This window comes from Protomyctophum bolini (genome assembly GCF_963924005.1).
Source record: "Protomyctophum bolini genome assembly, chromosome: 5".
NCBI classification, from domain to species: domain Eukaryota; kingdom Metazoa; phylum Chordata; class Actinopteri; order Myctophiformes; family Myctophidae; genus Protomyctophum; species Protomyctophum bolini.
In genome coordinates, this window is record NC_137866.1 from 41,244,280 (window position 1) to 41,258,950 (window position 14,671).

At 44.7% G+C, this 14,671-nt stretch overlaps 1 protein-coding gene across 4 annotated transcripts in view; it reads right to left on the reverse strand.

Moving 5' to 3' along the window:
* The window catches only part of LOC308315637 (protein bicaudal D homolog 2-like), a 66,084-nt gene that overhangs the window by 18,501 nt on the left and 32,912 nt on the right, over positions 1-14,671 (reverse strand). For all 4 annotated transcript variants that reach the window (XM_080763718.1, XM_080763717.1, XM_080763716.1 and 1 more), the window contains exons 3-5: positions 6,488-6,640; positions 4,624-4,838; positions 3,228-3,474 (exon numbers count right to left, since the gene is read on the reverse strand). In XM_080763718.1, the coding sequence (XP_080619844.1) occupies positions 3,228-3,474; positions 4,624-4,838; positions 6,488-6,640 (615 nt within the window). The remainder of the gene's footprint in view (positions 1-3,227; positions 3,475-4,623; positions 4,839-6,487; positions 6,641-14,671) is intronic.

Below are 14,671 nucleotides of genomic sequence, written 5' to 3' on the forward strand. Positions count from 1 at the left end.
CACCGCCCCGCCCCGGGCCAGCCGAGCAGCCCGGTCAGCGTTGACCTTGAGGAGTGTTTGGAATAGGTTCAGCTCAGCACTGGCAGAGACCAGGGCGGGTCCCCTTACAGTACATGCACACGCGCCTGGACACTGAATAATCTAAAAGCATTTCAGTCATGTTCATCCTTATTAAACATTTACAGAACAGGCCTAGATCTGGAAGAATGTCACCCACATAGAAGAAGCCACGGCTTAATTAACGGAATGCCATCCTTGACAAGTTCAAGGGCCAACTACAGTAATTTTACAGTTCCGCACTCCAGGATTGCTGCACTCAAACTAAGGAAGATTAGAAGGATGACATGATGGTACAATAAACTATGCTCATCATTCAGACAGTTAGCGCTGCTTGTTTTATTGTCTTAACTGGATATTGCACTGATGTCTATGTTTCTGTTTTATTGATTCTAAGACTATATATGACATATTGCTTCTTTTCCACCCAGGCTACAATTGTAAATAATGATTTGTTCTCAACTGTCTGCCTGGTTAAATAAAGGTGAAATTAAAACACAATGACAATTCAGGTGACCTCGTCACGTGCATCTGCATGTAGTTGCAACATTGTTCTATAATGGTGTCAATCAAACAATAACCTCTGCAGAAAGTGTGCAGTATATGATGCAAACTGTAATGCTGCAGGGAACGCTGGTCATTGCTTGGACCATTTGGCATGTTAAGGAAGTCTGTGTGTATTTACCTCTAGCAAGCTCTAATGCAGAGTGACATGACCTAAATGTGGAAGAGGGGATCTGTGTTAAAGGGCATCCGGCACACATCCAATTCCCTCAACAGCCATTTTAGATGTGATTCTAGACGGCATTGGGGAGTTCAGGTGCTGTGCGTACAAGGAGCGGATTGGCTGTCGTTATTGATCAGTGCGACAGAGTGCGTCACTAATCAATAGAACTAACTAGGTGAGGAGGTAGAAGGGCAACAAAGCGTTGGCCATTAAGGTAAATAAGCTTTGGTTTCTCCTGTCCTGATCACTGTCTGGAATCTGTGGAATGGCCTGGCAGTGTGACGCAGTCACCGGGGCATTGTCACACATTGTCTGAGCCAGACACACTCACCATCAATACACTAATCAATACACCATCAATACACAAATTCTTCTCATCTCTTCTTTTACCACCATCTCATCCAGAATTTTTACCTATATTTTATTTGTAATACTATGGTATGGTATGGTATGGTATGGTATGGTATGGTATGGTATGGTATGGTATGGTATGGTATGGTATGGTATGGTATGGTATGGTATGGTATGGTATGGTATGGTATGGTATGGTACGGTATGGTACGGTATGGTTCTGTAGAACAGATCCTACCAACACTGCTTGTACTGTACTTGTATTAAGTAGGTGACGAATAAAACCGCTCTTGATTCTGTGTGATTGATCAAGCGTGGCCTCATGGGACGATCTGGCAGATGGCAGCTGGTGGCGCCACCCGCTCGTGCCACCTCCTGCTGGTACCACCACCTGCTGCCTCAAAGCTCAACCCCCTTGGGATGGGGGCGGGGTGGGGGTATCTAACAGGGTTTTAGATGTGGCTAGAAGCCTGGAACAGGATCTAGCTCACACCCCAACTGACTCCCTGACTCAATAAGGACATGACTCCACACTGACTCCCTGACGTTAGTGACGTAAGAAGGACATGACTGTCTTGAAGAACCACACCAAACATGTTTGAGAGGAGTATGCAGCCTTTAGGAATTGTGGTGAAAACACTTACCATCATATATCTTTTTAAAGGTCATAAATAGCAGATCTGCAAGCTCACAAGTTCACCACATTTCATCGCACCATTAGCGTGTAGATGGCCTATATGAGCTGCTGTTGCACCAGTGCTTAGACATTACAGTAAAAAGGAGTGTCAAGTATCATAATGTATGGAATGGAAAGGAATCGTAGAGGAAGTGCCCCGGTGCTTTATTGACCGTGTGTGAGTGGTCCGTTATTGATCTGCTTATCGGCTGCAAGGGGCAGTGACACATAATGCATCATAATGAGATGGATGGAGCCTTTCCAAACAAGTCCTCTATCGAGGAAATATCCCAACCTCCTCTGGTGGGAAGACTGATGTGTGCCATTAAGGGTTCACCTCATCTGTGAGGTGAAATGCGTCATTTACAGTGATCTGTAAATACAGTGTATGGTGTAATTCGGGAATTCCAGTTAATTTGTCCTATATATATACACACTACAGTATATCCATATCCATGTTTGTGCAATGAAAGACCACCACAGGATAAGGCTGGTCTCAAAGCTAAATGATCCTTTAGATTTTATTGACTCTATGAAAAATCTATATTTGAACAACAACAAGGCCATTAGTATATAGGTAAAGGCCCAGCTGAATGCAGTTAGTGAAATTGCAGCAGAACACAACAGTCTTAAAATGTTTGAGGTACAGATTTCTTGGAAGATATGTTGAAAATGTAAATGTATGCTGACATCCAATGATTTTAATGTTTAATGTTTATCCCGGTTTTCATCCAGTGTATAGTATGCATGTCATTTACAATTATTTGGAATTGGGGGGTGGGTTACGTTACGGATAATATGATGGGACGTTGTTGTGTTTATAGTTGAACAAAAACATTGACTATAATTATACAGAATTTTACATGAATAACACCAAGATAAAATAAAAGACAGAATGCTCTATAGTAGTTCCCAAACTTTTCTGCATCAGGGCCCACTTGAAAATCCCAAAAGGGTTCACAATCACAGCCCACCCATCTGACCACTTAACACGGCAGCCCTTCAGCGGCCACGTTAAGCGGGCAGATTGGTGGGCCCATGTTAAGCGGGCAGATTGGTGGGCCCATGTTACGTGGGCAGATGGGTGGGCCCATGCATTTTCAGAGCACGTTTATCTTTAAAGATCAATTAATCAAGCCATTGTTTCCGGCTTGGATCAATGGAACTAGCGTAGCATAGTATGGTAGTTTCGCAGTTAATGTCCTTGCCGACTGGACGAAAATTTATTTTTATTTACACAGCAGTGTGCAAGGACCTTTAGTATCACAATGAAAATTTGTTTCCCCCCCCCCCCCACATGAAACTATCACATGAAATCTTTCATTATTATTATTATTAATTGGGGTCCACATGCCACACAGGTTGGGAATGACTGTTCTAGAATGGTGAATGGTTGTGTGTTGTCGTAAAACAAACCTGCAGCAGCTGCTGTTTGAGCTTCTGGATCTCGGTGATGTTGAGCTCACTGAGCAGGTCGTCCACCAGGCTGGGGATGGGGCGGAACAGGTCCTGCTTGCTGGGCGTGGCCATGCGGTTGTTGTCGGTGATGGCGCCGCTCAGCTTGCTGAAGCCGTTCTCGTAGCCGTTGAGCGCCTCGTCGTTGTTGGGCTCCGTGGCGGCGTCGTCGCTGAACTTCAGACCGTCCAGAGAGATGCTGAGTGGGCTGGACGTTTGGAGAGAGAGAGAGAATTTTGAAAACAGGGCGGCATGATATCGTTAGCGATTATACTCTTTGATTAACCGAATAATCAAGAAGAAACCTTTTTCATTTATTATATATCATCAAATTGTTTTTTTTTGTTTTTATGTAAATCAACTAAATCGATTAGTAGTATGATTAAAACTAAGGTTCGGATTTTTTGCTGCGTTTCTCCAGCGGTTTTCCGAAAAACGCGCCCAGTGTGCAACCACCTTTACAGTATGTCCTATTTTATAATTGGTTGTATACCGTTTTGAGCTTGTGGATCTGCTACATTTGATGTTTTGTCTTGTGTGACGCTGCAGTGAAGATCAGTTAGGGCGTTAATTTACAAAAAAACTAAAAATGCTAAAAGTTAAGAATATGGAGATAAGAGGATAAGAGTCTCGTATGGTCATGTAGTGCAGAGATTCCCAACCACTGGTATGTGTTGGTACACTGGTACACGGGACATGTCCCACTGGTACACGGGACATGTCCCACTGGTACACAGGACATGTCCCACTGGTACACGGGACATGTCCCACTGGTACACGGGACATGTCCCACTGGTACGCAAGAATGGAATCCCAAGTTTTCCCAAGTGTGAATCTATAACGCGTTACCAAGATCAATAAGATGGTCAATGACAATGATATAACATTATGTTATATAATGTGATATAATAATATAGCAGCGGTTAGGCTACTTGATGAGGCCAATCAACTGTCGACCATGTTTTGGTATGATGATGCGCAAATACAACGCACAGCCCACTCCCAGCCATGCCGGTCTGATGTAGTGGACACACTGGACAGTACCTGTGGTATATGGAGTCTCCTATGGTCATGTAGTACTAGTGATTAGTACCTGTGGTACATGGAGTCTCCTATGGTCATGTAGTGATTAGTACCTGTGGTACATGGAGTCTCCTATGGTCATGTAGTACTAGTGATTAGTACCTGTGGTACATGGAGTCTCCTATGGTCATGTAGTGATTAGTACCTGTGGTACATGGAGTCTCCTATGGTCATGTAGTGATTAGTACCTGTGGTACATGGAGTCTCCTATGGTCATGTAGTGGACAGTACCTGTGGTACATGGAGTCTCCTATGGTCATGTAGTGATTAGTACCTGTGGTACATGGAGTCTCCTATGGTCATGTAGTGGGACAGCTCCTTCCTCAGGGAGGCTTTGAGCTCCCTCTCGGTCTTGATGGTCTCCAGAGCCTCTCCCAGCTGCCGCTCAGCGATCTCCTTCAGGCGGATGGCCTCCTCCAGCTGGCTGTTCAGGACATGGCCGTCCTCCTCCAGACGACGGATCTCATGCTTCAGACCCTCAAACTCCACCTGTAAAAGGCCAGGGAAGCAGGGGACACGTTAGTGGTGCGATTTACACTAGTACACGGACATAGCATCCAAATACCAGGGGACAGAAGTCCTGAGCTGACAGCCTGAGACTCTCAGTGAACAGTCTATAGAAATAGTCTGCACGCACAAGGTGCATCTTCTTAGTTTTATCCATTTATTTACCTGTGGTAAATTAAAGAATTCAAAGAAAATTCACCTTGGGACTGTTTCTGTATACTGTACTACACCAGATATAACATAACATATTGTCGACGTCAGGCAGAAACCTTGCATTTGCACATTTCAACTTTTTATAGGGCGTTTAATTAATGTGTAAAATGAATGCCCTAGTTGGTCGAATGAGAGTTTCGTGAAAAGGAGCAAAAATAGCAGATCAAAAAGTAGTTAATACTGTGGGTTGGGTTTATAAATAAACCAATGAAAAGTATTAACAAGAGCTTGAGACAAATAATAACTGGTGGATAGATTGGAACATGCGGGGTTTCCACCAAACAGCGACAATATAGACAGATATAACAAACAAATATACACATAATATCTGGTCCATGACTGTTCAACCAGATATGAGAATACAGATTTAACCTAGATGACGATCTACAGTTCCACCATTTCATTTCCGCTTTCAGATAAGATTTCACCGTCAAGTCATATCTTTGTTTCTTGGAACCAGTGACAAGGGCAAACGTAATAAAATACTCCCAGTCCATGAATGGAAATACCATACTTGGAAATGCAGTTATTATGTGCATGCTATTATGTATAGAATTTCTCTAGTCACGTCATTTGAATGAAGTTGAGCAATGTGTTTTTGTGCAATCAACTGTGAGGATCTCCCATTTCGTTCTGGTGGTTCATTTGCCAAATCTAAGTGAGGTTTTCATCTAAATTAAATCTTGTGTGCGTGTGTGTGTGTGTGTGTGTGTGTGTGTGTGTGTGTGTGTGTGTGTGTGTGTGTGTGTGTGTGTGTGTGTGTGTGTGCGCGTGCGCGTGTGTGTACACGTGCGTTATCAAAGACTTCAGAAAAGCTGCCTCTAGCTACGGCTACAATGTGTCTCTGATGAGCCAACTCAGCTGAATGTAGTATTTGTACAGTATGCTATAGTGCTGCATGCTGGTGGAATCTATGAATTTGATATGCTTTTTACACTTATATGCATTGTGACTTTTTCTTCATGAATGTTTATATCAATGGTTCTCAACATGGGGTCCAAGGACCCTCAGGGTTCCTTGAGGGGGTTCCAAATGGACCCCTGCAGGTCTGTAACTCTGAGTGTTCAAATGGAACGGAATGGACCTTATGGGTCCATTTGTACATTTAGAGGGATAGACAGTAGGCTAACAGGAAATGGAGAGAGAGATGGGGGATGACATGCATTAAAGGCCGTCGGGATCGGGAGTCGAACCCGCGGCACACTGCCAGACTGGATTACCAGGCAAGGTGCCTGGACCGCTGAGCCACGGCAAAGACTAATTCTATTTTCTTAAGTCTCAGTCTATAAGGAGTCTTTTTAAATGCGATAATGCTGTTAACCTGAAACAAAGGACAAAGAAAGGCACAACTGTTTCCCCCGTACGGCACTCTCCCCCACCACACAGGACTCTCCCCCACCACACAGTGTATCTCTCACCTGGCTCTGCTTGAGCACAGACACCTGCTTCTGCAGGGAGATGTTCTCCTCCTCCAGCTCGGTGTAGTCCTGCAGCAGACGAGCCTCTCTGAACTTGTACTCCTTGATGTCATCCCGCAGGCCGTTCCTCTGCAGCTCCATCACCTGGTGGTTCTGTTAGAAGAGAGAGAGAGAGAGAGAGAGAGATGGTCAGTCAGCGGTCACCGTTTCCATCTGGGTCGGGGGGCTCATCGATGGGATTCATCTGTGTCACTCACGGCAATACATTTAGCATAGTAAATCTTATAGGATAAGGATGTATGCCCATCTGGCCCTAAAGCCCCTGGCATGTACAGTACAGTATACAGTATGGTGCCTTTGATGTGTGTGTGTGTGTGTGTGTGTGTGTGTGTGTGTGTGTGTGTGTGTGTGTGTAGGCACCAGGGCCCTCATTTATCAATCGAGTGTAAAATCTGCCACAGATTCGAGTGCAGGTTTCGTAGTACACCCACGTCGCCACGGCATTTATAAAGTGATCGCAAACAGCTGATCCTTCCTTAATTTCGTCCTGACGTTAATAAATGTGACGGCTGAAATCTATCTGGCACGCCCTATGAAATCAAGCCTCGCCCTCGTTTTTGCGACTGAACACATGAATTACGACCTGTGGGAACCATGGAAACAAGTTTTTACTATGGAAAAAAGGTTTCTCCCGTGCCTTGCCCGCCTCACGCACCTCTCTCACACACACACACACACACACACACACACACACACACACACGCAGAAGCACACGCAACTTGCAAGCCCACTGGTGTCTTGTTAAATAAAGAACGAACACCTGCATGAATTAAATAAAGTTGTAGGCCTACCCTGTCTGTTTTCCTCTCACCTCGCTTGCTTTGCTGTCATGTCCACGCATGCACGCATATACATGACACATCGACATCGCATCGCCATGAATGGAATTAGTTTTTGTAGGCTGGCCTATATTAATTTTACCCATTCGTGCGCAGTGCACGGCGAAGGCGTGATACTGCGCACTGCTGTGATATTAAAGTCCTGTGGGTGACATGCCTGCATGAGAGATAGGCTATCATGTCCTCAAGGCAGTTCACAATCAACGTTTATGTAGTGATTTGATCATTGATGAACGAATCATAAACATATGGATGAAGGCTTGCCGCTTGCGCTGGTATGTGTTGGCGACGCACGCCGCGGTCCCGTCCTCCCGAGCCCCGAAAATGATCTCGCTTTTATCTGAACTGTCAAAACTGTCTAAGCACTTATAAATGGTGAATGATTAAGCCCCTTACGCCTATAGCCTGCTAGTACTTACTACAAATAGGCAAGCTGTATTGTATGCTTGTCATTGTCACTTGGAAATAAAGGCGTGCAGTCCATTCATGCCTTTAAAAAAATAATAATATCATAATCGCATATGCCGCATCACCGCGTCCGCATGCGCTCCAAAATCATCTCACAAGTGCGCTCGCATAACAAGTGTTTGATTAAGCACAAACTAATACATTGTAAACATGTTATATTGTTTTTAATTGCGCGATTTTAATTACTTGTAAAGTTGGAAATCTCTCTTTTGTTTTTTACATACACATACCGTTTTATATTAACATTTTAGGAGTGAAAACATATGTTTTGATGCCCGTGACAGTGTCAGCAGTTCAGACAAGGCTGCTCCGCTTGTGTAAGACAGAAAAAAAATGCGTACGCCAGGTGAGGAGCAACCGTGGATTTTCAACGTTGTCACGTTCAATTTCAAGCTTTGGCGGAATTGGTAAATGTCAAAAATGTCGGCAATTTCGGCGTGCACCCATATTTTGGCGTACGCACGGTTGATAAATGAGGGCCCAGGTGTCTGTTAAGGCAGTGGGCCACCACCATTGTGGCAGTGAACTGTGATGACACCACAGAGAGTATCAGATCCTGTGCAGGCACGAGGAAAACAAAGACATCGAGAATTTGCGTCCTTATTTTGTCAGACTGCAATATAAAATATAAAATGCAATCCATGTTTGAAATTCATCGACATTCCTTTTTTTATTATTATTATATTATTTAACCCACGATTTTGTAACCCATTTTCACCCCTGTGTCAATTCTCTAATGTGATCCTGGGCTCTACACACCCTCCGCCAACCTGGGGAGAGCAACGGACTTGAACTCATGCCAAATTGCTCCTTTACACCTGACAGGGGGGAGTTTCCCTGGTTGGACGTAGCGGGTGGAAGGAACACGTTATTCCAACCAGTTCCTTTCCCCTCCATCAGGCAGCCCGTTCATCGACATTCCTGAGAAGGTGTGACTGCACACTGCAGCGACGGATGATCCACAGTTGCAGTAATTATGCTTAACGTCATGTTTTGTTATTAGGGAGCAGTGCAAATGCTGGTAACACAAGTAAGCAAGTAAGTGCATCTGCTACCTGCACTGGACAACCTCCATTAATTAATAATATAAAGAGCAGTGTGAGAGAGAGAGAGAGAGAGAGAGAGAGAGAGAGAGAGAGAGAGAGACTTCCATGTTCTGGACTGGCAGACACACAGACAAACTGAGAGCCAGAGGGATACTGTAACTGTATACTCAGGTATACCAACTTGGTTGTACAAGCTCACAATGCGCATAGAATGCAGTAACTACTGGAGCTTTAATGCCTGTTAATCCTTCAACGTTGAACCCTCCTTTCGGCCGCCCTGCCTCTCGCCTCGTGCAATTTAAGAATCCCACAGGAGGGCAGAGCAGGGTGGGAGATGTGTTAGCCCGCAGCTGTGTGCGTGGTACTGAGGTAAGGAGATATGCGACGACAGAGGGTGGGCCTCACCCCTCTCAGTGCGGCTGAATGAACACGCACATGTGTTAGAGAGAGAGAGAGGGAGGAGAGCATTTTGATATTGATATCTGTACCCATTTGTGTTTTGAATGAACTTTGTACCGTATGTTGTCCATGTGTTTTCTTTGTTTATGTGCATGTACATTGTGTGTGTGTGTGTGTGTGTGTGTGTGTGTGTGTGTGTGTGTGTGTGTGTGTGTGTGTGTGTGTGTGTGAGTGTGTGTGTTGTGTGTGTGTGTGTGTTATGTGTGTGTTGAAATGGTGTAACGTGTCACATCGTTTTTGGTAGCACAGGAGACAAAGGATTCCCTCGGCACTACGTCATGTTATCTATCGCAACAGTTGCCAAATGTGTGTGCGAGAGAGACAGGAGTAAAAGAACGGCGCTCTCCATCTGTGCAGATAGTATACCTACAGTACGGTATGGTGTGTGTGTGTGTGTGTGTGTGTGTGTGTGTGAGTGTGTGAGACGAGTGCCTTTCTCTCTTTATCCGACAGGACTGACCTACCGACAGGGGGACAATTAGCATCACAATCCCGCGCCAGGTGTCCTCACCCCAACACAATCCATGCTCTCTCTCATCATCTGACGTCAATCCTCACAGGCTGTCGCCGTGTAAGACCATGAGCCACCAGGCTGTAGTGATTTTAATCATGGAAAAATTAAATAGTTGCAGTGCAGCCTCGATGCAAAAATATGTGTTAAGGCTTTTGTTAAGGTTTCAATGTGCCTACAGTATGTGTACTCATCAGGGCAAATGTGTGATATTTGACGGGATATTAGTGATATTAACTTGAGTGAGTGTGACAACAGCCTGGTGGTGGAGGGCGGGCCAGATGTTTATAGAGACAGTCAGTTAAGCAGGTTAGAGGTTTGATGTGCTTGAGTGAGACAACTTAACCTTGACCTGCTCATGGTCGCCTCGCGCTGCGATGACACTAATGCAGACAAACCGGCTAAACCTTGAAGCATGACCAAACGGCTAAACCTTGAAGCATCACCAGATACCTCTTCCATTTACAACTTTTCAGTAATTGTGAGGAGAGAGAAGGGGTCTAGAAATGCTGAAAGATAAACATGTCATGATTGACTTGTCCAGGTTAACTTCCTTTTGTAGCGTGTCACACAAGTGTCGGGCATCCTTTTGTATCTTCATGTCGTTAGTGGCTTCCACTTAAAATGACTGGTTGCCTGTCGTTTTGACGCCGCTAGTGTGAATGCAGAATCAAGGTTCACGTGTCTCAATGAAATATGCAAATAAACGTTTGAAGATATCTTGTTCATAGAAGTGCTCTTAAATAGATGTTTCTTTTTAAAAGACAATGTTAAAAACATGATTGTTAACACTGTGAAATATCCCACTAATCTAGCTCAAGAGACTTCCGCAGCTAAAACATGGCCAAATCTGGGGAGGAAATGGGATGTTTTGAAGTGTTGCTAAATAACTCCCCAGGTGACGAGGCGAACAAGCTGGCTCGTTAGCCGTGTGTAATTATTCATCACTGTCATGATCATGTACACAGCTACTGTATGACGGAGAATGACGTTTGAAGCTGCATTAATATTCAATAGGACTCGGGTTCACGAATGTCCAATGAGCGCGGGCGCAGTCTTTTGCAGCCTGCGTCAAAGCACCATGCAGCGTTGGTGCATTACTGAATAATGCATGTGTGATTAACATAGAGATCAAGCCTGCCTCTATATACTAAGCATATACAGCATTTTACACATTTTAGCCCGATATATACTTCATTGTAAGATGAAAGATTTTAAATAGCAGAAATAGCTGGTCTACAAACTCTCTACTATCTGCAATTTCGGCTGTTTTAGAAAAGTTTGACTTTTTTTTTTTGCCGATTTTTGTAACATTTCCAATTGCACTATTTTGTGCAGCATGGGACGTGTGGTTGAAAACTGGTGCCATAACGGCACATGTGTAACCAATATAGAACTGGAAAGTGAGTTAGACTGAAATCTAATCAGGTACAAAGCAAAGTAACATAATCGTGACAAAAACCATGATGAATTGCTTTTTTTGTTCAGGAGTGCCAGCTGCTTGTCTGAGGTTGCCACAGGCACCCATACATCGTATACGCCCACCCAACCCCAATCCCATTATACCCCGTCATTGTCTTTTTAAAGAATCTATTCATTTATTTAGGGTTAGGGGAAAAAAAGCCATCAAACTCTTTAACTTTAGTCACCTTGAGTCCTTTTTTCACCCCTTTACTACAGTAGATTACTAGTCAGTTTAATTTGCAGTTAACTATTTTTATTTCACAATTAATTGATTCCATTTTTTGGACCTCCTGTAAATTATTTGAATGTGCAAGATGTAAGAGTAAATGGGTTGTTCATACATTGTCATGTCATGTCGTTACTGTCAGGCAGAAACATTTTATCTCCGTATTTCAATAGTAAAATTAGCTGATCTACAAGCTAATAACGCATAGCGATGTGACACGTTGTGAGTTTGTAGATCGGCTATTTTCACAATGTTAATCAAAATATAATTTAAAAAGGAACAGTTTTGGACATACAAGGCTTCCACCCGACAGTGACATACAGTAAAAAAGGAGTGCCAGCTGTTGGGACAGGCCTGTTCCTGGTCAAGGTCACAAGTCTCAGCTGCAGGTCGTATGGACCACCACTAACTCTGATTAGAAACCTCCTCCCAAACTGATTACGATGCAGCCCCACGCGCTGACCTTTCACCCTGCTACTCTAAACACATGGCGGGGGTCCTCAGAGCCCAGGGGAGGGGCATGGGTCTGTGGGACGCAAGCTGATTGGTTGTAAAGTAAACGCCACAGAGCCGCCCTGTCCTAGAAATGTGAATAACATTTACTCAGCCGAGGGACCTGGACCCCTGGGTAATAGTGGGTATGTATGACAGTGTGTGGTATGGTGTGTACTGTGTGTGTGTGTGTGTGTGTGTGTGTGTGTGTGTGTGTGTGTGTGTGTGTCAAGAGGGTCGAAGGCTGTGTTGTGTGTCATGGGGGTCCTAGTTTAAGTGACAAGTGACGTTTCACCTTTAGACATCTCATTAAAGGGATGTCATTCATTGACAAAGACATTTTTGGTTAGTGCACACACACACACACACACACACACACACACACACACACACACACACACACACACACACACACACACACACACTTAACTAATCATTATCAGCTAATTATTAATCATGTTTCTGGGTAGCTCCCTAACCATTGTGTGTGTGTGTGTGTGTGTGTGTGTGTGTGTGTGTGTGTGTGTGTGTGTGTGTGTGTGTGAGATACGACTACCATAGAAAAGTCCTAGACAGGGGACCGGATGATAGTGGTGCCGCTCAGTTCAGAGAACATGGAAGCGGTGTTCTGGAGACTCCAAATCGATCGGCCTTAAGCAGCGGAAGCAAAGCGCCAAAGACGCCAACATCTTTTTCTAGAATTTCTACCCCGTCCACCTCCAACACTTCCGTGCCCAGACTGCCCCAGACTCTCCCACCCACATATACACTACATACCGGCCTTCACAGTAGGCACACAGACATAGAAGAGCCCAGCTCGCATTAAAAAGAAAACTGAATGGATGAGGAGAACGGATCCTTGATTCTTTCGCGGTTGCCATGATGATCTAGGTCAGCAGGTCAGGAGTCCAACCTCCTTCCAGTGACACACTCACTGGTCTGCTGCAGTGATTCTCAACCCTTTTCACGTCAAGGTCCACCATTTCCACATGAATTGGGTGGTCGCGTACAGAACAATTTATTCTGTACAAAGAAGTGTACAAATTAATTCTACACTCTCAGAGTTACAGACCCACGAGGGTCAATTTCGACCCCTGGTGGTCCCGAGGCTGAGAAACAGTGGTCTACTGTACCCATGCACCGCACCGACCTCCTGCTTTTTGCCAGAAATATGATTTTCAGCATTAAAACGGCTTTTGACGCCATATGCTGGTTTATCCAGCTTAAAGTCTCAGCAAAATTCTGAAATATTTGCGTTAGAGCTTCTCAAAAATACCAGCTCTATAGAAACGGCCTAAAATCACGGTGGAAGAGTTTAAGGGTTTAAGAGTTTAACACAGTTACAGATTAGGTGTGTTTTAAGCATAGAGCAGAGACTTTAACAGAGAACCGGGCATCAATTTATTAATCCTTTCCTCTCTATAGTTTCCTTCCAGTACTGCAGACTCCCAGTCGGCCCAGAATGAGATTACTGATACTGTATGACAACTCAGACAAGCTCAATATCACTCTCTCTCTCTCTCTCTCTGCTGTTTCTTCAAGCTCTCTCACTCCACTAACCTCCATTTCGACTCAAGTGCTCGCTCTGTCTCTTTCCATTCTCTCCCTCTATCCTCTCTCTGCTCTCTCTCTCACTCTGCTGTGTCCTCATGCTCTCTCACACCACTGACCTCCATTTCAGTCAAATGCTCACTGTTTTTCTCCCCCTCACTCTCTCTCCATTGCTTTTCCACTGGGAGTGTGTCAGTTGGCTTTTACAGTCGGCACAGTTGAATTCCTTCGTCTGGCAGACAGACACTTAGTCCCATCAGATCCATCTATCAGATGGACATTCAGGGGACAGACTTTGACCTACATCTACAACCCGACGTCGGAATTCAATGGGAACATCCCAGAAGATCCCGTGAAACAGTGTGTCTTTCACGTCGGCCCGCCATTAAATGGGATGCAGCTGGGCTGTGATTATCTTCAAGGGAGTCGAGCAGAGAGTCGAGGAGACAACCCCCATTAACCACTTGAATCCTAACAATCCCATCGTGGGGTGAACATTTGGGGAAAATAGACGGATATTTTCGGGAAATACTAGTGTAAAGCCCTGAGGGACCGCCGGTCAACTAAGTATAGGGTTTAAATTGTTAACCACTTGAACCCAAGCGTCCCTATTCTGTGGGCCCGAGAATCAGGCATCAGTTTATTAACATGTTCTCCTCCAGTTTCTCTACTTGCAGATTGGCTATTCCCAAGCGAAGAGATTCAGAGTGTAATGAGTGTAGAGTGAAATACTAGCGGAGAACCCCGGAGGACTTCAGTCAATTAAGTCGATTATTTCCAATCAAGTCATTATGCCAATTAATTCCTCCCACTGCTGTTCTGTCCTACTGGCTCACCTGTCAGTGAGGAGCAGCCCCCACCGCGTAGCGCCTCCGTCCTATAGTACTGTTCTGTCCTACTGGCTCACCTGTCAGTGAGGATGAGCCCCCACTGTGTAGCGCCTCCATCCTATAGTACTGTTCTGTCCTACTGGCTCACCTGTCAGTGAGGATGAGCCCCCACTGTGTAGCGCCTCCATCCTATAGTACTCCTCCCGGTCAACATCCCCGCTAGCCTGTAGAGTACGTG